Raw genomic sequence first — 27,068 nt, forward strand, 5'->3', positions numbered from 1 at the left:
AAATATAAATTATATCTTTTTTTTCTAAAATAACTTGGAATGACACAAATGCTTAGTCTAAATAGCTTAAATCTCATAATACTATACATTTATATATATATATATATATTTACTATTTTTATTATATTAACCTTTCAGCCATTGGTTGGTAACATCAAAGAAGTTACAATGTAGTAGTGCATCGGCATTCATTTTATTGTATTCAAAAATATAGTGACCTATCTTGGCTATGTTTTAATGAACTAGTTTTTTGTAAAATAGTCACATTTCGATTATAATAGATAAGTATATATATTATTGCTGTTTGCAAATGAGTTCTTAGTTATTTTTCCTAAAACATACAACAGTAAATAAAGAAGTATAGCAAACAGCTGTCTCTTCAACTTGATGTTTTTTTAGTCCTTTGCTACTTGCCTTAGTCTATTAAATCTTTTAAAATTTTGTATATGGAAGATGTGAAATGAAAGTTCTTTTGAGATATTATATATACATTTTGAAGTAACCAAAAAATCATGAATTATGATATATCATAGAATTCTACTTGATTTATCAAGCTTAGTAACTAAGTTGTATGTGGGTCTGAAAGAAATATGAAATTTTGAGCTTACTGGTGTCTTATTTGAAATCTAGCATAAATCCTGAAAAGGAAACACTTCAGAAAGACTGAAAGAGCTACAAGAGGGACATTCTGAGTTTTGAGTGGTGATTCACACACAGTACACTGAAGTAGGTGTATGTGAGTGAGTGTTTCTAAAAATAGAAATTGTTGAAGGGCCATTGGATTTAAGTCAGTAAATGTAGTAATATTTCAACAAATAGGAATGATATCAGGTTTTTATTCTCTATATTGGTAAATGGAGTTTCTAATTTGTAAGAAACTATAAACTTTATATTTGAACATCACAGTCATCTTATTTGAACCAGTGTAACATTCAGCATACCATGTGACATAAAAAGTGATGTTTGTTTTATTAACATTTACATTCAAATTAAGAAATTGAATAATGTATAATACATTTGAATCATAATATACAGTTTGATAATACCAAAGTTACTGGCAAAAATTTATGAAATATTAGTTCAATAGAATTTTGAATACAAGTCAGTAACTGCAATGAAATGGCCTTTGACCAATGACTTCTGTTAATTGTTAATCAGAGAATTTCATTTAATATATGTGATAAGTCATGAGCATAGTGAGTGCTAGAGATAATTCAAGAAATAAAGATCCTTTCTTGCAAATAATTTAAGTGATTTACATGAAATTCAAATGTTTATTTAAAGCAAAAGATTTATGATGGACCTTTTACTTTCTAGAATATTGGGTCAATTGTTAAACCCCACCATGGCTATGCATGTAATAAGTTAAAAACCCATTTTTTGTTCTTTATTTGTTCCTTTTTACTTTTTTACTTTTTTGGCTCATTCGAGCCACAGTATAAAATGAAGCTGGCTCCTTCTGTATTACATTAAGCATACTGTACCTTTTTAATTTGCACACTAAGGTTTGGATATGATTCTTACTTAATTTTGACTTTTCATACATTCTTTGGATTTGTACTTTGTTTAATACATGCACATATTTTTTTCCTATATGGGTCCTGGTTTGTTATTTCCACATAGGTCAGTGCCCATTCATACTGATGAAAACATGCAGGAACATAATGATTTTGACAATTTTTTCTTGCTCTGTTGTTTGTTATGCCTTCTTTTCAGGTATTTTTGAAAGAAGTTGGACCTTCCACTCTTTTTCTGCAGTTGATTACACAGATTTACCACATTTTACTTGTTTCTTATGATGCTTCCTACCTCTAATTTCTTGGTGACTTTCTTACTCTGACATAGAGATTCATGTTCTGCTGTTTTTGTTACTGCTTATTTTTGACCCCTTTGTTATGAAACACTATCCTTTGGGTTTTATCTTTCAGCCAGTTCTTGTTTGGATTCTCTGCAATTAAGAGCACTGTTACTTCTTTGGGAGTCAAATCCTGAGACTTCAATCACTTTTTTACAGGCCCAATATCTGAAGACTTCTCTCCCCTTTACTAATGTTTTATGCTGCATCTTGCATATTTATTTTTTGTTTGAGGTCTTTCATCATTCACATGACATTTTTTTAGGGAACTTGGATCACTGTTTTCGTTAACTATTTGAAGGCTCTGTTCTTCTTCCTTTTCCCTGCTTATTTGACTCGTTTATTGTTGAAACATGTTGAGGAGGGATGTGCTGTTTGTGGGAGTTAACCTCCTCCATCATGCCTTGGGGAATTACAGCCTGCTCCAATATTAAGATTACTTTTAAATGATCGAACAACTTTCAGTCATGTGTAATCCTTGTGTCAACTGAAAATCCATGCTCATAAATACAGCTACTAATGTATAAAACACACACATCATCAAAATATATACCTTAAGCTCTACCTGTCACACCTAATATTATTGAACACCTGCTGAAAGTGATCTTCCAATACTTATAATTGTTGATTGCCATACCTTGAAAGGCTTGCAAAATGTGCTTTGTTGGGTTTTTGGAATTTTTCAGCTTACCATTAATCCTATTTAATATGGTGTCAGTAACATTTTGGAAATCTGCTGAATTCTGATTTGCATTAAATTGTGTTAGTTGAACATCTTTGAAAAGGCATTGGTTATTGTTCACCTCAATGGCATCAGTGAAACTCAGAATACTTACTATTTTAAAAAGGTCCTCCAGGAAGAATATAAATCTTAAAACTTGCCAGTCTTTTATTTTAGTGGCCAGAAATGATACTCTGGCTTTAACCTCTGGTATTACATTACCTTGTGCTAACTGAGAAACACATTCAAAGAGAGCCAGAAATTGCATTAAAATTTGACAGCAGTGTTTTAGTTGCTTGATGAATGTATGGTACTCTGTAACCTAGTGGGTTTTAACACCTCTTCTTCCTTTGTGTCAGCAATTTAAGTTCTTTAAAAACATTTGGAGATCCCTTGAGGTTGATTTCTGTATGTTTATATGCAAAAACGGCTCGTTTGGGCTGAATATAAATTTCTCAACAAGTGGGTTTCTCGTCATCACTGATTTCTGTATGTGGTAAGAGGACCTCCCAGAGAAGGTTTTGTACTTTTACTTTACCTTGTCTAGGATCTATACATCCACCCACGGTTTGCTGGGCATGACAACCCGTGAAGTGGAGGAGAGGATCCTGATGGTTGAGGGGTCCAACTGCAAGAGACCACTTTGTCCTTGAATTCCTGTAGACGAGCAGCCTTTGGGTGGGCTTCACAGGGTCAGTCAACTGATCCACTTGGGCTAGGGTCAACTGAATACCAGTGTTGGACATTCTCAACGATTTTGTGGACATTGTGTTTGATACTGGTGTTCAGGTATTGTACTCATGAAACCCTGGCATTGCTGCAGTGAGTGTTCTTGTTTGGCATTGTAATGTGTCTCCTTGTAAGGCTCTATGGTGGTTGGGATCAGTGGGCACTGAAATGTAGCATCTTTATTATGGATTCCCCCATTTATAAAAAAATAAAAATAAAAACATTATTGGAAAATGACCACACATGGACAACTCTGCTGTGCAATTAACATCACAATCAGGTTATTGAACACTATACCTCGATTTCTAATTATCCATTCCTTATCTAAAAAATCCTTAGGTCAGATGTTCCCATTTCTTTATTCAGAAAGGATTAGATTGGCTTGCTAGCTCCCCTAGGTCAGTAAATAAATTGTGCTCTGGAGACATTTTGGTGAAAGCATCTTTACAACATACCAAACTCCTCTTGAAATCAAAGGCCATTGAGGTTACTTCTGATACAACTTTAAATTTTTCTAGAGGAGTTATAGTTGAAAGAGATTTAAAGAACATTCCTGAGTTGGAAATCCTTGATCGTTTCCCCAGCCAAGGCATTTCTGCTGCGTGTTGAATCTCCACTCCCAAAGATATTATTATGGTACCAACTAATATTCTGATATTGATGTTTATATCACTACATCCTCCTGCCACAGTCAAAGCAGGTTATTTAAACAGGTATGAACATACATTCCCAACCCCCTCAGATGTTTCCAGTGTCAACAGTTTGGTTGCTCCAAAACATTGCTGTGGTTCTTTAACATGTGCTTGTTATGGCAGCAAAGAGTGCAAACTGGAACTACTCTCTGTTAACTGTACTGGTCAACACCCCTCTTACTCTATTTCTTGCCCTAAATGGGTGAAGGAGAAAGAGGTGCAATGCTTGTAAACTATAAATAATATATCCTACCCAGAGGCTCAGATATTGTCTCCAACTCCATTTTGGATTTGTGCTGCTGCACTCCATTCCACTGCCACAGTGGGAGTGCAGACAGACCTTTCCATGCCTCCAGCAGAGTAGTTTGCAAAACATCTGAAGAATCTTTTGCTCTCCATGATTTAAAAGAGTTAACAAATCTTCATGTACTTCAGTACTGCCCAGTTTCACTTCCTTTGGTTTTTGGTGTTTCCTTGCATCCATCCCCCTTCTGTAGCCCTGCAAAGTAAAACAACCATTTTTTCACACCCTCAGTTGCTGGAATCTTTGTCCACAGACAGAGACCTGCTTGCTTGACCCAGGACAGGATCCATGAAGGACAATAGATCTTTATCCAATAAAGAAAAAAGTGTGGCTAAAAACAGAAGGGCTTCCTGCCATGTTCTCCTACATCTAAGTAAAAATGGCCACTCTGATCCAGTGGAACTGTTGGGGTTTTCATTCGGATATAGATTATATTAAGAATTTGATTTATTCTTACCATCCAGTGTGTCTCTCCTGACAGAAATCATTTCTGAAACCTGTCAGTACAGTCACCCTTCAGAAGTTTTCTTTGAAATGACAGGTTGAATGATGGACAAGTTCATGGTGGAGTGGATGATCAGCAAATGCCCACTCTTTGCTTCCTTGGGTCATATCTCTCTTCAATACTTGTTCTTATACTTATTTTCATGCATCTAGTCAGTCTTTTACTGCTATTTATCTTTCTGTGTACTCCATTTTACTTTTATCTTACTCTTCTTGGAAGGTTGACAGTAACCCACATGGCAGTGATTGTTTTCCTGTCATTTTGAGAGACACTGGCCGTGGAAGTTGGAACAGGCAAACTGGCCTTCTTTTACTGCTCTCTCAGAACTTGATCCTGCCATTGTCTGTAAACAGATAGATGACTGCATGACAGCAGTTACAGACTGTATTGTTCACACAGCTGCTTAGTGTAATCCTAAAACCTCAACACATTTCCCATAGTGTCCTCATCCTTGGTGGAATCCTGCCTTCCACATGACAAAGAAAGCTCTCAAACACAGGCTTGGGATACCTTTCATAGGTATCTCACACTTTTAAACCACATTGCATTCCAGCAGGCTCATGCACATGCTTGGCAAGTCAGACATCAAAGCCAGAAGGAATCTTTGATAAAATACACCTCTAGCATCTCTTCTACCACCAGTTCCAAAGTCATATGGGTCAAGATTTAAAAGGTTAGTACACAGTATACTTCTGCTCCCCTTTTGATCTTGCTTTCTGATGGTCAGGAAACTGCTGATGGCCACAGCATCACCAGTACTCTGGACAAAAGCTTTTTTTGTACATCTAGCACCTCTGCTTCAACCCCCAGCTTAGCCATCAAGACATGGGCAGAGCTATCACTTCTTTCCTTTTGGATTGTTCATCTTTATGACTATAATTGCCCCTTTACACTGGTGGAACTCAAGCTTGCTCTTCATTGGTCTGTCAGTACACCAGTTGGTCCCTATGATATTAATTACGAGATGCTGCACTATCTCTCTTACTTTTCTTCTGGATGTATTTAACGAGCTCTGACAGGAGAATGTTTTTTCTGATGCTTGGCACCATGTTACTGTACTCCCTTTTTGTAAGCCTGGGAAGGATCCCAAGTTTCCTTCAAACTACTGTCCAGTTGCTTTGATGAGCTGTTTCTGTAAGATGTTGGATAGGATAATTAATGCTGATCTTGTTTGGTTCCTCGAATCAAACAACCTCCTTTTACCTACTCTGTGGGTTCAAATGAAAGCCCTCCACCATGGATCACCTGATTCGACTTGAAACATCAATCAGGGAAGCATTTCTCAAGTAATATTTTGTTTCTGTATTTTTTGACCTTAGGAGACCTCCACTTGTACGAGTTGTGTGGTCATTTACCCATTTTTTATTAAACATTTTTTAATGCACTGGTGATTCCAAGTCCATGTGAGTTTTACAGCTTCCTTTTCTTTCCCACAGGAATTTGGAGTTTCTGAGTGCTGTGTCTTGAATGTTACACTTTTCACTATAAAGATTAATGCCATCAGTGGACAACTTCTCCTTACAGTTGCAAACAGTCTCTATGTCGATGACTTTCACATTTTGTGTCAGCTGTCAAGCATGAGGTTTATTGAACAGCAACTACGGACTACCCTCAATCAATTACTGAAGTGGACCACAGCAAACGGTTTTACTTTTTCTTCACAGGGGCCTTCTGCAATTCTCCAGTCCAGAGTTTGTACACTGAGTCACATGAACCTCTTCTGTAGCATCACCATTTGCAACTGTTTATACTGTACACTTCAAAACATCGATCCTTACCACAACATCCCACCTGGGGTTGTGTTTTACTTCCTCAGTGGGCCATGATTTTTTAGAATAGATGGTCTGCCATTATTCCTAATGGCCTTCATATTCAGGTAAAGTTGGATGAATTGGATCTGTTCTCAGATAACATAGCAGTATCTTGTGATCATCCTATCCTACCATGGCTAATTATCATTTCAAAATGTGATCTTGCTTTAAGTCATCTGAAAAAAAGTGAATACTTCCAATTGAAAGTCTCACCTTCTATTTGCCAAACATCTTTCAAACCATCCTTCCATTTCCATTTATATAGATGGTTCATAATCAGGTAACTCTGTGGTTTCTGTTATGGTTTGTTGTGATTTGGTTGTTGCACACAGAATACCCGTTACAGTTTCTGTGTTCACTGCCAAATTGTATGCCATTTCTCTTGCCCTGGATCACATAGAAGCTATGCAGTGCATGACCTGTACTGTTTATACTGACTCACTTAGCTCTCTATTGGCCTTGGAATCTCTTCATGTTAATTCTCACCCTGTTCTCATTGATATTCAAAACCAACTGGCCAATTTCTCTCTGTATCTACTTCTATCCAGTTCTTCTGGATACCAGGCTATATCAGTATTCACAGGAATGAGCTCACTGACATTGCGGTCACTGTCAGCTCTGGTACTTTCACTGCCTTGCTTATCCCATACATGGACTATGGTTCTTTATTCAAGGCTTGGCTCCTAATTAGTTGGCAGTCTACTTGGAGTGAGCAACAGGCTAATGAGCTTTTCTAGATCAAACCTTCTATTGCTCTTTGGCCATCTTGCTTCCATAAGGATCAGAAAAAGGAAGTTGTTCTGGCTAAGCTATGCATTGGTCATAGTTTTTTAACTCATTGCTTTCTTTTATCTGGTACTGAGGCATCAGTGTGTGGTCTGTGATACTCGGGTAACAGTAGCCCACATTTTACTATGATGCCTTTGTTATGATTGAGAGCAACGGCACTATTTTAAACATATTTTTACCATGAGTTCACCCTCGATGTTGGACATTGTCATTGGCAATGGTGACGCTGTTTACCTCAATTGTGTTTTTAAATTTTTAAAGGCCATTGGTCCTTTTAACTCTTGTTTAAGATTTTAATTTGAAAATTGGACTGTTTCATTTGAGCATGATTCCTTTTTACATATTTTAATGATTTTACTTTTTTACCTTTTTACCAGTTGTTTTGTGCCAGTAAGCACTAAACAACCAACCAGCCTTTTGAGAAAAGTGATAGTAGTTATACATCTTTTTCAGCATATCTTTGATGGAATGCTTAGAATGCCTAGCTCTAATTGATGAGCAGCACTGTAGATATTTGTAATATATGGCTCTCTTTCTGATAATTTAGTGGTTCCATTATTTTTAACACCTATGTTGATGCTGGCTCCATCTGAGCCTGAACCCACAAGTGTTTCTTCCAATTGTTCATGTACATATTTAATTTTGGACCTGTGAGCTACTTCTAAAACTTCTTTAGCATAAGCATACTTTAAATCTTCAAGATCTATAAAGATTGGCAGTACTGGAAGGAAAAGTAAATGTTCTTATTTTAACATGATTTATCTTTATTTTAAGAGCTGATTCTTTGGTGTATGCTATGGTAATTACGTACAAAGTACTATCCAAACTGTAACTTACAGGTTATTTTTTTGAAAATTATACAGTACTCATGTTATGTATTATAATTACATATGTATTATAGTTTTCAGTAAGACTATATTTTGTTTACTCTCACTATGTGGTGTCTAAATTTCATTGACTTCATAACTATCATAAAAATTTAAATAAATATAAATGTTTTTTCTTTTTAGAATGACTACTAATTATAACATGAAAATACAAAATGTTTAGTCTCAATAACTTAAATCTTGTAATATATATATTTTATTATACTGATCTTCTAGTTGTGCTTGGCTAGCATTACAGAATTTGCACTGATGTTGCACACATGCACTCGTTATCTTATCCAATAGTATAAAATTTATCTTTAGTATTTAGTTGTGACCTGTCCTGGCTGTGCTTTAGTGAACTAGTATTTGGTATAATATAGTCACATTTCAGTTATTATATAATGGGTAAGTCCTTAGACTAGTCATTGGAGCTTCATCTTCACTGCCAATTACAGCTAATTTATTTGATTGGGAAATGCAGAATCATGTGAAGCTCACAGATCACCAATTCAAAATTTATGGCTAAAGTAAAGAAACTGATTCTGGGACTGGTATTCAGCAAAATACATCAAATTTAAAAATTCTTACAATAATGTACACTTTTAATAATAATTTACTTATGGTTCAAACTTTTGACTAAACATTTTCCACATATATGTATAACAATCAACCAAAGTTAAGATGACTAACTTCTCTAAGTGTTTACTTCACTATTCTCACTAGACTACATTGAATAAACAAGAGAAATAACAATCTTACTTACAACAAAGTTGAGGTATTCTGTTGGAGATTAGAAACCTTCATTATTCTGGTACTTGAGGGTTGAACTGGAGAACTGAGTTTGCCACAGACCTTCAAGTTATCCCATGTACCTGAACTTTCAGCTCCAGACATGAATTTTTAAATTATATTTTATTCTCATTCTTATGCGTTGCTAAGTAGAATGCATAATTTGTACTTTATGGGTTTATTTCTGCAACATATCAGGCTTTCCCAAAAAAAGAAGCAAAACTTGAGTAATTGGTTACTGTGATGGTGATTGAGCCAATTGTCTTCTCATTTGTATCCCTAATACAATCTTCTATAATGAATCATACTTCAAAGGGATGTTTTAAATGATATCATAAGCATTTTAGTAACCTTTACTGTACTATCAATTCGATATCAGTAACTTATCATCATCAACTCGTGACTAGCATCTTTCTTCTTTTGACATCCCTTCTTAGATGCTAGGCACTAGTTTTAATTTTATAACTCTTCAACTTGTGATTCTCAATACAAAATAGCTATCTAACTTTGCTTTAAGTTACTGCTTAACTCAATTTCATAATACATGGCCCCTTGTGCTCTGTTTACATGTGTGTATACTACTTCTAAAAAACTAATTTCTTTAGTTCCTTTTAATACTGAAGCAGCTATTTAAAATTATTTTAAAATAATTGCTTCAGTTATACATTATATATGTATATAATCTAGTTGCGACAATCTTTGTATTCATTTACTGCTTGCTGTTGGTTGCTAATCCTTTTCAGATGTTGCACATGGAGGATGTGAAATATTTTTTTTATGTTTTATGCATACATTTTAAATAACCAAAAAATATGAATAATTACATTGATATCATAGAATTCCACTGTAATTTATCAATCTTAGTAATTAAGCTGTATTTTCTCAAAAATATGTAATTTTAAGCAGACTAAAGACTCAATTTACCAGTACAAAAGTTTGTCTTGAAAGAATGAGATGGCTTTCAAATACTTTAAAATGGCTGACAAAGGGATTACAGGAACATTTTGAATTTTGTTTGTTTGTTTATATGCTATATATTGAAGAAAGTATATCTAAGGGACTATTACCAAAAATAGAGGTGAGTGAGGCCACTGTGTTTGATTCAGTAAGGAAGCAATATCTCAGTATAGAGAAAAAATATGAAGTTCTTATTTTGTATTATAGCTTTTCAACATCAGTAATATGAGTTTGTGATTCCTATGAAACCATAGACTTATTATTTTGACATCACAAACATCTAATTTGAACCAGTGTTGCATTTAACATACCATGTGACACACAAATATTGATATTTCGGTGTGTTATTTTAGTATTTATTTGCTTTAAATTAAGAAATTAACTAATATGTTAAAATGTGGATTATAATCTACAATTTGATACCAAACTTATTGACATGGATTCATGAAATATTGGTTGAATAAATGTTTGAATGCAAACCAACAAATGCAATAATATCATGGTAGGGTTAGTTATTTAAATTTTGCATTCTATTAAAACCTTGACTTCAAGATTTAACTTTTTTTGCTTTGGAAACAATTTGTCAATAGTCCTGTAGGTTCAGATATGATCATGTCCATATCATCATAGAATTATACTAGTAATTCTCATTTTTTCAAAGAACATAATGCAAATATGATAACGGGAAGCATTTATTAAATGTTTCAGAATCACCCAAATTCCATCATCAGTAATATATAGTATAGGTACAAAAGAAAAAAAACAAAAACAATGTAATTACAAGAGATGTCTGATTAAATATGAAAAAGTTAACAATTTGAATCTACAGATTATAACAAGAATATGTGGCACAAAATGAAATACTTAAATTAAGTTTAAATCATGTGATTATTTAGGGATGGAAAAGTTTTATCTGTTTCTTGTATAGGAAGTTCAGTATCATGCTTGGTTGTTGAAAGAATGTTAAAAGTCAAGGGAGGGATTGGATGTCCTGTTTCTGTATTATGCTGATAGATAGCAGAGTTGGGAAAGTTTGTAACCTTTCTTCCAGAAGGAAGTTTTTGTAGATATGACTGTGTGTGTCCACATGCTCATACTCTTAAGATGTTTGGTTTTACCAATATAGGAGGCCTAATAGCCTTCACACATGATAAATAGATGAGATGTGAACAGTGGGCTGTTAGAAAACAATCTTTTCAGTGGAAAACATATTTTTTAGTTTGAAATTAAGATTCATAATAACTTTCAGGTGAATTTGGGAAAAGTAATTGTAACATAAATTTTCAAGTGTTTTGTGATAAGGGAGCTCTCTGCCACATGTTTCATTTTCATGTGTTATAATTTGTATATTCAAGCTATTTACTACTTGTGTATCATATTTATGTTGTAATTATAAATATTGTTTGTTTATTTTGTACTGAAAATGGAATTTTGTTGATTTCAAAACATTGAGTAAATGCTTTCTATTATCATGTTCATCTTATGAATGATCATTAAGACTCATGAGGCAGTTAGGTCTGATTGGGTTTAAGCACCTCTTTACTGTATTCTCAACAAAAACATTTCTTCCCTGGTCACTGAGTGAAGCACCCAATACTTATCAGTTTGTAGTACAAAGGTGGTTGAATTGGACAGTTCCTTGTCAGTTGTGTGATCCCTCCAGTCTTAGTGGACAGTTCAGTGTAGTAGGATATATGGCAGGGATATTCATGTCAGTTTATGGTTGATCACCCTCTATTACATAGTATATTAATTTCCCACTACTTTGGTTATCAACATGGGGCAGAGTCTTCTCCCACACCAGGAATGGAAACTTGTTCCCATTCCAGTGGCATACAGTGATTAAGTGATACACCAGGACACACCAAACTGTACAGTCTGATCATTACTCTAGCCACACTATATCTTGAATCTGACTGATATGTTGTGTGCAAATGCTCATTACATCATAAACTTTACTGCACATCTTGTGACACATCGACTTTGCTTTCCTTTCTTCATACTTCTATCCAGGAAAAGATGTACCCTGTATGAAATAAATCTGGTCTCTTACAAGTGTTGCTTTTTAGGCAGAAGTGTGAGAAATGGATATTTTATGCAAAAAGTTGTGTATCAGAAATATATTTCCAGGTAATTATTTGTATCAGTGTTAGTTATGTATATGCAGTTATTCCATTCTTTGGCAGTGAAATTGTACATCAATTGTACTACCACTAGTGAGTAAATCTCTGTTGAATTTGAAAGTGAAAATGTATTTCTGAACTTATTCTTGTAGAAATATTATTAGAAAAATTAATTCATTATCATTACATGGAGTGGACTTGTTGTTATTTTTATCAATTAACTTAAGTGAATAAGCCCAGCAAAATACATTACGTCAGTATTTATGGGTTATTTCTATATAATGTTGTGTATAAATGTTTTATAATGTACACTTTTGTGTGAAAACTTTTCATTACATCTTACCTTGTGTGTGTGAACACCATATACATTTTGATATTTCTATTTTAGTACATTTAAAAAGTTTGATAAAGAAACATTTTATTTTATCCATACTTTAACAGTCAGTTCTGAATCTTGTTATAACCTGATTAGGAAGCAGTTTTGTCCTAGTTTTGTAATCAATGGGTTAAGTAAGCAAGTAAATCTTCTATTTAATATTTGTTTAAGACAAGCAACTCTAGAAAGTTTAAAGTTCTGTATTATATTGATAATTCATTGTATTTTAATAATTTAAAGTTGTTTTCAACTGCAATATAACTTGAATGTGTACTGTATAAATATAAATTAGATGTGTGTTTCTGAATTGTCTGGAATCATATTTAAAATGTGTGTGTGTTAACATGACAACTTATTGTTAACTTGCATGCTGTATTGATTTATGCATGTACATAAGAGAGTTGGTAAAGGGTTAAAAATCTTCATGTTGTTTTATATGTTACACATTCTGTCCTTGCATTCTGTTCTGTTTTTTTGGAAGAAAAAGGGATGAATAAAAAATTTAATGAAAGGGTAATTTTAATCTTTTGAACAATTATAATTTCTTCAAAGCTTTTGGCAATTCATTTGTTAGTGATTAAAAATTTTGAAGAATGAGTTTGCTTGTGAATCATTAAAATGGTTCTGGATGATTAGCTAACTTCATAGTTATTAGACTGAACATTATAGTGATTTCAATCCTATTGTGACAGGTCAAGGGCCATACAATCACATTTTTTAACCTCCATTCAAAATTTTATTTAACTACTATTTCACGAGTTTATGTCATTAAGTTTGGTATCAAACCATAGATTGTAATTCAAATATTTATATTATACATTATTTAATTTCTATATTTAAAATTAAATGTTCAAAAAATACTCCTGACCATTGATTTTTGTGTGTCCCATGTATTGAATGCACCACTGATTCAGATTAGGTGTTTATGATGTCAAAATACAAAGTCCATTGTTTTATACAGATTATGAACTCAAATTACCAATAGTGAAAAGCTATAATATCAAATAGAAACCTTTAATATTTTCTATTTGCTTGAGCTATCACTGTATTTAGTGAATCAAACACAGTAGCCCATGCTTACCACTTTCCATTTTTGGAAACAATCCCTTATATACACTTTTATATATATGACATGAATAAACAGTTAGAAGCTTAGAAATGTCTCCTTAGTGATTTTCTCAACCATTTTCAAATTTAACAATGCCTGTTTTTTTCTTTCAAGACAAACCTTTATGCTAGCAAGTTGAGTCTTTAGCCTCTTCAAGATTTCATATTTTTTAAATGCAAATAAAGTTTAGTTATTGAACTTGCAAAATTATAATTATAATGTAATTCTATGATATTGATGAAGAAACTTATGGTTTTTTGTTATTCAATTGTATATATGTAAAAAAAAAAAAAAAATTTCTTAAAGCTTAGTGAACTGCAGCAAGCAGCAACTGAGTACAGAGGTTGTGACTACAAGAGACAGTCATTTACTTTATTTCTTTATCTACTGTTCTGTGTTTCAAGAAAAGTAAGTTTTAAAACTTGTTTATGAGAAATAATAATCTATATACATATACAATTTATAATAATTGAAATGTAACTGCATTTTATTAAGTACTAGTCCACTCAGACACATCAAAGATAATTCGCTTTGTAAAACCAAAGGTCAGATAGCCCTCGAGTAGCTTTGTGCGAAATTCCAAAAACAAAAAAAAACAGTTTTATGTTATTGGATGCAGTAGCATAAGTATTCATGCAATGTATCATTGTAACTTTTGTACTGAAAAGGTAATATAATAAAAATAATAAACTTATATAAATGTGTAATATTATGAGCTGTAAGCTACTTATCTAAACATTTACATTTTTTATCATAATCTGTATTCATTTTAGAATGAAAAAGGCATAATTAGTATTTATTTCCTAATTTTTCATGGTGGTTACAAGATCGATCAAATCAACTGATCCCATATAGAGATTCTTTAGTGAAAATAATGTAAAATATGTTTTCTCTTTAAAAAAGTTTGATAAAATATGTGGACATTATAAGGATTTTGCATGTTAAAAAGAAAATGACTTCACATGTTGGATAGGCAACAAGCAAAAAAAAAAAAAGGCATGAGAAAAATGTTGCATAACAAACCTTAAGATTTAATTTTTAAAAAAAATTGATATTTTGCATATGAAAGCATTATAATATTTACTGATAATCTGTTAAATTTCATGAACAAGTGCTTACTAATTTAAAAGTAATAGCATAATAAGTATAACAAGCACAAAATGGTTATAACGGCAGCCTCAGGGACCAACATAAAGGACCAACATGCAGAAAGGGTTAAATGACTTGGCCCTATCTTAGTTGTGAACTTTGTAAAGCTTTTTAATAACATGTAACAAATAAATTCTGTGTGCCTTCTACTCTCCAAATTAAGCTTGTAACTAACATTATTATATGTTAGCTGCAGTACCTGTTCTCTGGATGGATGTTATGCAAATTCACATATCATTGAAAGGTTATCTTAGGGTATGAAAAATTACTTCTCGTATACGTAATTGTTAAAATGCAAAAATATCAATATAAATTGAGATGATAGTAAAAAATGCAAAAAACACCCATAAAACCTGTAAAATGCAAAATTAAAAATTTGTATCTATCTCACCCCTCACATAGACCTAATAAACTTCCAATACCAATTCTGGTGAAGATCCATCCACATCCTGTAAAGCAGTTACATGGACATAAAAGACAGTCAGCAGTTTTTAAAAGAATCATTATCTGTAAGACCATTATTTTTGTCTTTAGACTTAATATTGAAAAACATATTAATAGCATATAATCGGTTCTTAGTCATCAGTTTATAAACTGTTTTTAAATGGCATGTACTTTATATTTTTTCTATTTTTATTTGATGTTTGTTAATCATTATTTCATAATACTTAATTGAAAACTTTGTTAAAAGGTGGGTTCAGTATCTTTTGATGGAGAAAATATTGAAGGTGCCCCTCCATTGTGGTCTGCAGCAGCTTCAGGTCACCTAAAGGTAGTGAAATCTCTTGTTGAACATGGAGCAAATGTGAACAGCACAACTAAAACAAATTCTACACCACTGAGGGCAGCATGCTTTGATGGGCATTTTGAGATTGTGAAGTTTCTTGTGGAAAAGGGTGCAAATGTTGAGATTGCAAATCGTCATGGCCATACTTGTTTGATGATTGCCTGTTATAAAGGTCATTTGAAGATTGCAGAGTACCTGATTGATGGTGGAGCCAAAGTAAACAGGAAGAGTGTGAAGGGTAGGAATTAAATAATTAAATTCTAACCACCATCCTAAAAAAAAATAAATATATAGAAACTGGAAAAAATGTTAAGCCAGCAAGAACATGTATACTACTGTAATTGTTGTTACATCACAGTTATAGATGTATAAAATATTGTTTGTTTTACAGATTGGCAAATTATTTTTAAATTAATATTTTAAAATAGTCTTATCTAGACTCTGTCAAGTTGAAGGACTAAAGACTGACATAACCTTTCCAAAATAACATATCCATATTTCTCCTCAAAACTTCATAATGTTTGGTAATTTATTTTCCATTAAGAATTAGAAACATTTTTCCACTTATTATTTTCAACTTTAAGTTAATATTTAAAATATTACATTTCCTTATTTGAAAAAAAAAAATAAAATATTTTGTAAACTTTATTTAGAATTTGTGATAGGAATTATTATCTTTTCTGTGATAGTTTTTTTTTTTAGCAGGAATATTCATCATTATTTTAATTTCAGTTTCATCAATACAAAAAATTATCAAGGCCCAAGTACCACATGTACCAGACTTACTAAGGAAAATAATTAATAACAGATAAACAAAAATAATAATTTTATTGTTACTACTTTACAGGAATTTATTTGTTCTTGATTTAAGTGGATGGAGGAGGTAAAAGTACAATGTTTAAAGCTGTTCACATTTCTCATCTGGAAGCTTCTCTCGTTTGTGTTTCATGGCCATTTACCCACTTTTATTCAAAACTTTTTACTGGACAGGTGATTCCAAGTCCATGTGAGTTCAACTCTTTCCTGCTCTTCTACACATGAACTTTTAATTATTCAGTGCTCTGTCTTTAATGTCACACTTTTAATATCAAGGTTAATGATATCACCACACAACTGTCCTACTGTTGCAAATGGGCTCTATGTCAGTGACTTCCATATCTTGCAGCTGTTGTCAAGCATGAGGTTTATTGAGTGGCAGCTTCAAACTGCTCTCAGTGACTTGTTCAAGTGGACCATAGCAAATGGTTTTACCTTTTTTTTTCTCCAAAACTTCTTGTATCCACTTTTTCCACCAAAGATATTCACACCCTGATCTTGAACTTGGTCTTAGCAATGTTGATCTTCCTGTGGTCTTTGAAGCAAAGTTCTTAGGCTTATCCTTAACCATAAGTTGACTTTCATTCTTCACATCAAGCAGCTACATGTCAAGAGCCACATAAATGATTGGAGGATTCTCACTCAGTCATTACCTCACACTGAATTGACTTCTCACTTAACAGTTAGCTTCTCTGTTTAAAAGTCAAAGTGTAAACTTGTGTTTTCTTATTATTTCATTAATGTGAGATTTCATATTAACACTTTTTTCAGAAATACCTCACTCCTTGAAGCTTTGGGTAAACATACTTTCCATCTGCTAAACACATATTGTCTGTTTCTGGAATGATGGCTTTTCTTTATGTGGCAATTTTCATGGGTTGTGCTTACTTGAGAAACCATCAGAGGATCTTGCCCCTTTGTGAAGTCAGTCTTTAGGCATGTTGTTTATTGGAATTTCTCTTACAACTCTCAATAGCCTTAAAGAGTATCTTATTTGTGAATTTCTCATTATAGGATTTTCCATTTCAGTTCCTCTGGATTTGGATCTTTACCCAGATGCCTCTCTCCAAGGCTGGTGCAGCATGTGGTATGACCATTATCTTTCCATTCTCAAATCATTCTGTTGGAGTTTTGGGCTACTCAGCATCAATGTCAAGAGTTCTTGCCCTTTGTACACCACCACTGTTTATTAGTATTTGCAGACAGTTTGATTTTGGTGTCATATATTAACAAGTAGGGTAAGACTCGATCACATGTTCTTTGTTTGCTGCAGTCTTCATTATTTTTTGGCTACATTTTCATCATTCTTGTCTTTGAGTTGGTATTTCTTTTGTTTCATTGTCTTGTACTTTATGCATTTGTATGGCAGTACTTCATTTTTTTGGTGTTTTACTTGTTTCTGTTTTATGGACCAGCTTCTCTAGCTTCTCTATTATTTGAGCCCATCTTGAAATAATTCATTCCTCTATGCTTACCTTGTACTTCATCATTTTTCTGGTATTGGCTAACACCATATAATTTTACTCTCAATTCCCCATTACAGACTGTACTGGGTGAGGGGGACCTCTCAGGGAAGGTTCTGTTCTTTCAGTGTACCTCCTCTGAGATCTAAACATCCACCCACATGTTTTCCATAAAGATCCTAGTGGTTGAGGGGACCAACCATAACACACCACTTTGGCCTTGAAGTCCTGTAGACAGGTGGCCTTGGGGCCCTAGTTTCAACCAAGTAACAGTGTTGTACATTCTCAACAGGTGTTGTAGACATTGCATCTGATGTTGGTGTTTGAGTATGGTGATCACAAAAGCCTGGCATTGCCTCAGTGTCCTTTTTGGCATTGTAGTGCATCCCCTCAGAGGGCAATGAAATCTTCTTTTTTTATTATGGATTCTCCAAATAAAAACTTAAAGAAACTAGTGAAAAAATAGTCCATAGGTAAATGACCACATCATGAAGCTTCTAATCAGCAATCTTCAACATCTGTAACACCTGTATCTCATTTTCTTATACTACATTCTCTTTCAGACAAACCTTTAGGGGAGATGTCTCCCTTTTTCATTCAGAAGAGACTAGAAGGACTTGCTGGCTCTCCAAAGTCAGTAAAGAAGCTTTGCTTTGGTGACGTATTGGTGGAAAAATCCACATCTCAACACAGTGAACTCCTCTTGTTTTCAAAGGCAATTGCTACTTTGAATTTATCACAAGGAGTTATTGTTGAAAGGGATTTGGGGAATATTGCAAAGTCGGAGATTCTCACTGGTTTCTCCACCCCAGGAGTTTTTGCAGTGAGGTGTATCTCCACTGGCAAAGATGGAATTATGATGCTGACCAATGTCCTCAATCTGACATTTACATCATTATGTTCACCTGCCACCATCAAGGCAATTTATCTTAATTGCAAGGTATGGCCATACATTTCAAACCCTCTCAGGTGTTTCCAGTGCCAGCGGTTCGGTCACTTAAAGACATCATGTCATGGTTCCTTGACATGTACCTGTTGCAGTGGCAAGGACTACAATGCCTATGACCCTCATTGAGCTAATTGTAATTGCTCTCACCCAGCCTACTTTTGTTCTTGCCCTAAGTGGTTGGAAGAAAAAAAGGTGCAGCATTTGAAAACAATTCAAAACATTATTTACTCTAAGGCTAGAAAGTTAATGTCCACCATTTCACCTCAACGTATGCTGCTGCACTTCATTCCACTACTACAATCAGAGTGCAGACAGATCTCCATTCCTCCGAAAGGATCATTTTCAAACCATATGAAAAGTCTTTTGACCTCCATGGTTAAGGAAGTTAATAAATCAACATCAACACTCATCTTTGTCCTTAACATTCTTTCCAGCAAACCCCAAGATCTACTTCCTTTGGTTCCGGGTACATGCATTTCCTGAGGTACATCGTCTCTCACCCAAAGATGCAAAATGATCATTCCTTCATGTCCTCAGTCACTGGAATCTTCTTCCAATGACAAACCCTGCCCATTTGACACAGGGCAGGATCCATAGAGGTCGATAGACCTCCCCAAATAAAAAAAAAAAAAGAAGTAGTCACAAACAGAAGGGCTCTCCACCGAATTCGTCTACACATAAATAAAATTGGCCAACTTGATACAATGGAACTTGTCAAGGTTTACATTCTAATCTGGGTGACATCAAAACACTGATTGCTTCCTACCATCCTGTATGTCTTTTCTTACAGGAAACATTTCTGAAACCAACCGATCCAGTCACCTTTTGGCAGTTTTCTTTGTACAGAAATGATAAGCTGTATGATGAACGAGTGCATGGAATGGTGGCACATGTGCCCACCCTATCTTTGCCACTCGATACACCCTTGGATGTCTTAGCCATCCATGTTTTTTTGGGTTGTACCACCACTGTTTGTTCTCTCTACATGTCAGTTATAGAGCCTTATGATCAATCAGACCTTGGTGCTTTCATTGAACAGTTACCATCTCCTTTTTAATTCTGGAAATCTTTAATATACATAATCCCCTCTGGGGAAGTGTTGATATTGATGGGAGGGGTTGCTCCATAGAGCATGTGCTTTCTGATCACAACCTTTCTCTTTTCAGTTTGCTCCCCTTTACTATTCTCCCACTTTTCATGAAGGGTTGACAATAATCCATGAGGCAGTGATCATTTTCCTATAATTTTGTGAGAGACTGACTGTGGTCTATGCCACCCAACCTGCATGCCTGCTGGAAGTTGGATCAAGCAAACTGCTCTTGCAGAACTTGATCCTGCCATTGTCTGTAAACCATCAATAGACATCTGTGTGGCAGCAGTAACAGACTGTATTGTACAGGCAGCTGCCCAATGTATTCCTAAAACCTTGACACATTTTCCACTATATCCTCATCCATGGTGGAATCCTGCCTGCCACATGAGTGGAAGGCTTAAAAACAGGCCTGGGATACTTTTCGTAGGTATCCCACACTCTGGCACTGCATCATTCTCCAGCAGACCTGTGTGCATGCTTGGTGGGTAAGAGTTCAAAGCCAGAAGGACTCTTAGATTAAGTTCACAACCAGCATATTTTCTACCACCAGTTCCATGTCATATGGGACAAGATTTGAAAGGTCAGTGGGTAATATAATTCTGTTCACCTCTCAGTCTTTCTATCTGATGGCCAGGAAATAGCTGGTACCCTGAGCATTGCTGATACTCTAGATAAAAGCCTTTGATAGGTGTCTAGCACTTCTGCTTCTTCCTCTACCTTCTTAGCCATCAAGACTCAGGCAGAGCGATCACGTCTTTCCTTTCGAGCTGATTGTCTCTATGACTGTCATCATTCCTTTACACTGGTGGAACTCAAACTAGCCCTTCTTTGGTCAGACATGATGATATACACTATGAAATGCTGTGCCATCTATTTCCTGCTTCTCTTGCTATTCTTCTGATTGTTTTTAACTGGATCTGGAAGGAGAATGTTTTTCCTGATGCCTGGCACCAGGCTATTGTCCTACCTTTCTCTAAGCGTGGGAAGGATCTGAAGATTCCTTCAAACTACTGTCCAATTGCTTTGATGAGCTGTCTCTGTAAGACCTTAGAGAGGATGGTTAATGCTCATCTTGTTTGGTTCCTCGAATCAAACAACCTCCTCTTGCCCAACCAGTGTGGGTTTTGATGACAGGGCTTCACCATAAACAGCCTGATTCGACTTGAAACGTCGATCAGAGAAGCCTTTCTTAAATGACAACATCTTGTATCAGTATTCATTGACATTGAGAAGGCTTATGATACAAGATGGAGGTAAGGCATTTTGCAAGACCTTCATATATGTGGGTTACGTGGTCTTTTGCCCATTTGTAATAAAAAAATTTTAATGGACAGGAGATTCCAAGTTTGTGTGGGTTTGACACTTTTCTGTTCTTTTCTACAGGAACTTGGAGTCCACTTGGAGTCCCTTAGGGGTATATTTTGACTGTCACACTTCTCAGTATAAAGGTTAATGCCATTCCTGAACATTTCCCTCTCACTGTTGCAAACAGGCTCTATGTTGACAACTCTCACGTCTCGTGTCAGTCGTCGAACATGAGGTATATTGAGTGGCAGCTAGAGACTGCTCTCGATCATTTACTGAAGTGGGCCACAGCAACTGGCTCTAATTTCTCTCTCTCTAAAATGTTTGCATGCACTTTTGCTGCCTGTGATCCTTGAGACAAAGTTCTTGGGGCTTATCTTTGAATGTAAGCTGACCTTTATACCACACATCAAGCATACAATACATCTTTAACATAGAACGTCGATCTGCTCCCCAAGTGGTGGATGAAAGGACACGGAGGATGATCAGTGCTCTTATTCGATCGAAACTCAACTATGGATCACTGGTCTGTGGCTCTGCCAGACCATCGGCCTTAAAGTTGTTGGACCCTATTCATCATCAAGGACTTTGGCTCTGCACTGGGGCTTTCTGCATTTTCCCAGTTCAGAGCTTATACATTGAGTCTCATGAACCTTCTTTACACCTCTGCCGTTTGCAACTGTTTTTACTATATGCTCCGAAACTTTGTTCCTTACCAAAGCATCCCACCTAGGGTTGTGTTTTCCATCTTTGGTGAGCCATACTTTTTCAGAACAGATGGTCTGCCATTGCTCCTTTTGGCCTTTGTATCCAGGTGCAATTGGATAACATTGCTGTATCTACTGGTCAGCCCATCCCACCATGGCTTATTGCAGTCCCCAAATGTGACCTTTCTTTAAGTCATCTGAGAAAAGCAGATACTCTCGATTGGAAGTACCGTCTTTTATTTGCTGAACATCTTCTGAACCATTCTTCCATTCCTATTTATACAGATGGTTCAAAATAAGATGACTCTGTGGGCTCTGCCATGGTTTGTTGCAGTTTGGTGGCTATGTGTAGAATCCCCTCTACAACTTATGTGTTCACTGCCGAATCGCATGCCATTTCTCTTGCTCTAGATCACATAAAAGCTAAGCAATACTGAAATTGCAATATTTATACTGACTGTCTTAGTTCTCTACTGGCCCTGGAATTGCTTCACGTTAGTTCACACCCTGTTCTTGCCAATATTCATAACCAACTGGCCCATTTCTCTCTATCATCTACTTCTATCCAGTTTTTCTGGATACCAGGCGATGCTGATTTTGCAGGAATGAGCTTCCTGACACCACAGCTAAATCTATCTGCTCTGGCACTATCACTGTTGTGCCTGTTCAGTATTGCACTGAAAAAGTGCAGATTTGCCTGTTTTTACATAGAAAATAGGTTACATTAAAATTCTGTAAAATTTTATATCTGAAATGTTGAACTTTATAGATAGTTTAAAAAATGAAGTGGTAAATTTGTTATAAGAGTGATAGGTACCCATACATGCTCAAATAGTATTTTTAACATAATTACTTAATTACATAGTGTAATTACAAACATTTTACTTTAAGTTTTACTTCTTAAATACAAAGCATTTCAAATAACTATAATTTTGGAATTTTACTAACATAAACTAATAGTAAAAACTGGTTTTTATGTTTATTTAGATGTGTGCATTCCAGTTTTGGGGGTAAATGCTAGCTGTAGGTGACATATTAGGAAAAATTATGAAAGAAATATTTGTAATACAAAGAATGATTTACCAACATTACTTTACTGTTTTTAAATCAATATTTATTACTTTATTTACAATAAAATAATTATTTGTTGTATTAATAGTAATTTAAGTTTACTATGTGGCTATTTTATTTTGAATTAGATCTTGTTTTGAATCTTTTTTTTTTTACTTCTATTGAAACATTTCATTCAATTAATTTTAAAAAAATTTAATTAATATTAATGAAAATATTTTAATTTTCCCTTTCCCTTGTCAAAGTAATTTATTTGTAATTTACTTCTAGTCACGAGTTCAACAACATTCACAACAAAGAAGAAAGAATTGGCAGCGTGTGCTACCAGCAATTCAAACTTAGCAACAATGGCAAATAGCCATGGTAGTTTTTCCACAACAAAGACAGAGCAATCAAGATTGGTTGCAATGTTTCAGCTACTTGAATTGTTGGAATAATTATAAAGTGTTATAATCAGAAACAGTAATTTTTATCTGTATTTTCAAAATAATTGGTATGAGTGTTAAAGTACAGAACAACATTCTGACCTTCTTTCACTACCATCAAAACTAACTTTTATGTTTAATAACATTTTTACTTTTTGTTCCTGGGAAGAAAGTGTTATTTCTCAATTGCTTATGCCTAAAGTAAATGGAAAAGACCTATTTTTCTCTTCAAACTTTGCTTTTGTGACCTGGGTAATGAAATTTTCAAATTTACCCATTTTCCAGAACATTCCAGGTAGATTCAGTACTGAGTAACTGATAGAGAAGTTTCTCAAACTTACAAGAATTTTCAAGAACTTTCTAGAATGTTGTAGAACTTACGAGAACATTCTAGAGCTTTCCATAGTAATATGTATATATATACAGGGGCTCACCACTTCAGTTTAGTTCTAGCTACCTAAGTGAACACATAGACCTATCTGATTTTATCAGAGATGGTATCAAGAAGCTACAAGCATTCTCCAGGCAAATTCTTCTATGTATGTCCCAATTTATCAAGACAGTAACAAAAAAGTACTCAATCAGCATCCGCTAAAATGTGTGAAGCCTACAAGGCATATTTCAGCATGCTTGTCGTTGATTAAGACAAACCTTGGGCACCTCATTTTACCTGCGAGCACTGGAAAAAACTTTAAAAGGTAAGACGTACAATTTTTGCTTGCTTGAATAGTAAGATTTTACATTATACAAATTTTAGACCTTTTAAAATGTAAATATCTTTTTTTTAAATTTCCAATAGTATAGAAAAAATGTTCACATATAAAATATTTTGCATGAACCTCTTACACATTAGTTGTGGATGAAATAAATTTATTCTTCATAATAATTTTATTTTGCTCTTTTACAAGATGGTACAGAGGGGAAAAGAGAGCCATGAAGTTTACTATTTTAAGAATTTGGTGTAAACCCACTGACCACTCAAGCAATTGATACTTCTGCATGGTGGATCCTTCCAAATGTCGGGCTGGTACGAATGCATCTGCTATCACGTATCCAAATCTCTTGATAAGGAGTCTGCAGCCTTCAAGTATGTTCAAGACTTCTTTCCTAAGCTGTCTGAGGCAAAGATCAAAAAGTCTTCATTGGACCACAAATAAAGAAGATTCTGGAGTACACAGAATTCCCCAAGAAGCTCAGTAGGAAGGAGAAAAAAGCTTGGGTCAGCTTTGTTGCAGTGGTTCAGGACTTCTTGGGCAATCACAATGCTGAAAACTTTGTGGAGATTGTTGAGGCTCTGGTGAAGGACTATGGCAAAATGGGTTGAAGGATGTCCCTGAAAGTCCATATCCTTGATGTTCATTTTAATAAATTTAAGGATACTCAAAGGAGCAAAACAAGTGCTTTCACCAAGATATACTGCACTTTGAATGCTACTAACAAGGAGTGTATAACGAAAATATGATGGGAGACTATACTTGGGAGCTGATATATGAAAGTGATTTACATTACAGTTGCAAATCTCAAAAAAACTACTCACTTCTAAACATTTTTGTTCATTTTTGTATAACTTTGGTATAAATATGTGTAAATCTTGATGCATGTGCTGTTTTATTCAGAACTTATGTAAATGAAAAAGTGCAAATTTCACTGTTTTTACATAGAAAATAGGTTAATTTCTAAATTTCATTATCTGGGTCACAAAAGCAAAGTTTGAAGGGAATAATGGTCATTTTCAGTACTTTACGACACAAGCAATTAAAAAATAACACATACTATCTAGGAACAAAACTTTTGTTACAAAGTGTACTCAAAACTACCTACAAATAAATGGCCTAATTATGGACAATTCCATATCACCAGTTCTAGTCAACATTTTCATGACACAGATTGATTCTTAAGCAGTCAGTTCAGCCAAATACCCACCACTTTTCTGATATGGAATTGTTGATGATATAATTGCTGGATTCACATCTACAGAACATGCACTTAATTATTTTAAACCATGTTAACTCCATACACCCCAACAATAAGTTCAACTGTTAACACGAAAAAACTAAGCAAATAGAATTTCTCAACCTCAAGATCACAAGAACTGATATTCAATTCAAAACAGAAATTCACAGAAAAATCACCCATACTAAACTATAGATTCCTTGGAGCTCAGCACATGAAACAAAACAAATCCTCAAGATATTAAGAAACCAAATAAACACATCCACAAACTATGTTCAACTGATAAAATTAATGATGAAATCAGCAAAGTGAAACACTATCAATATCAACAAATTTCCTCCAAAAACTGTTGAAAAAATCACACACACACACAATCCTAGATCAACAAACAAATGACAATAAATTCCAAAATACAACAATTATAAAAACTTGTATTGCTGCATGCTATATCAGTGAAAAAGTAACTAACATTTGGAAAAAAACTTAAAACACAACTGATTTGAAAACCAGGTACAAAACTAAAGTCCATACTATGCAAAAACTGCACTGATAAACACAATGCCAACAATATTTATAAAATACAATGCAACAACTGCCACAACTTCTGTATTGGAGAAACAAGCAAAAATTGGAAACTAGATTCAAAGAACAAAAAAAAACAAAAAACACTCGCATGTTTTTGAACATTTCAAATCAAATAAACAAAACATGACCATAGAAAAGACCCAGATGCAAAGTAAGGGAACAAATACAAACAAAGTCAAAGAAGCCTTACTTGTACAGCAACTAAACCAATATAAAGGAACACTTTATACCTATACTAATTAATAACCTAACATCTAATTAAAATGCCTTCTATAATCTTGTACCCATTTGCACTCTCTTCCCTAAGACATACTCAGCAACAGTTAGTTGAAAACCCTTTGTTAACCTGAAGATGACTTGTGCAGGTCAAAATATTGTTCTATGCTTTATTTGTAAAAGTGTTAATATCCATACCAACCATTCTGAGATAGATTTTTGTGATAGATTTAAACAGTTGTATGAATAATCAAAAATGGTAATAATTACAAATGCAACTTTTGAGTTTTACCTAAGTGAGCAGTCCATTTGCACCTCAGATTATATGATCATCAAGTGCATGATTTGCTTATAAATAAGATGTAGAGGGAGAGTGATTACTAATCCTTTATAACAGTTATTTTACTTGGTAATTGCTAAAATATTATAAATTGCAATTATCTTTCATACTATAATAGTATTCTCTTTACTGAATTGTATTTTGAAATTATTAACCTACAAATGTTCCATCTTGAGAGTTATTTTAAAGTGCAAGAAAGAAAATGAAGTTTTTCTGCAAACAAGTTGCTTTTCAATATATGCATGTCCAGCATATTTTTGAATTTTGATTGTGAATATAAATATTCATGGACAATAAATTAGAGTGTACACAGAATTGCAGTCAGTGAAAAATTTTCACACACCTGGTAAACCAAAATATTATGTTCCAAATGTTAATAAAATTTAATTTTTTATAATATATAAGCCAAAAGAACTTTGTTACCAAATTTAATACAGAATAGTTTCCTATCCATTACATAACCTATTTTCTCAACTAGATTTCAAAATTCATTGCTGCTCTCTCTCATCAGACTTTTTCACTCAACTTTAGCTTTGAGGCTCCCACCTAATCTCACTAATTTCCATGTGTTGTTGCATGTA

General features: G+C 34.3%; 1 protein-coding gene across 2 annotated transcripts in view; it reads left to right on the forward strand.

Annotated features, from left to right (window-relative positions):
* Nucleotides 1-27,068, forward strand: part of LOC143258479 (protein fem-1 homolog A-like) — a 56,545-nt gene that overhangs the window by 17,040 nt on the left and 12,437 nt on the right. The window contains exons 2-3 of one of the 2 annotated variants that reach the window (XM_076517523.1): nt 15,180-15,286; nt 15,469-15,802. In XM_076517523.1, the coding sequence (XP_076373638.1) occupies nt 15,242-15,286; nt 15,469-15,802 (379 nt within the window). In that variant the 5' untranslated portion in view covers nt 15,180-15,241. The remainder of the gene's footprint in view (nt 1-15,179; nt 15,287-15,468; nt 15,803-27,068) is intronic. The other variant, XM_076517522.1, reaches the window with a different exon arrangement.

The sequence above is a fragment of the Tachypleus tridentatus genome, chromosome 8 (assembly GCF_004210375.1).
Source record: "Tachypleus tridentatus isolate NWPU-2018 chromosome 8, ASM421037v1, whole genome shotgun sequence".
NCBI classification, from domain to species: domain Eukaryota; kingdom Metazoa; phylum Arthropoda; class Merostomata; order Xiphosura; family Limulidae; genus Tachypleus; species Tachypleus tridentatus.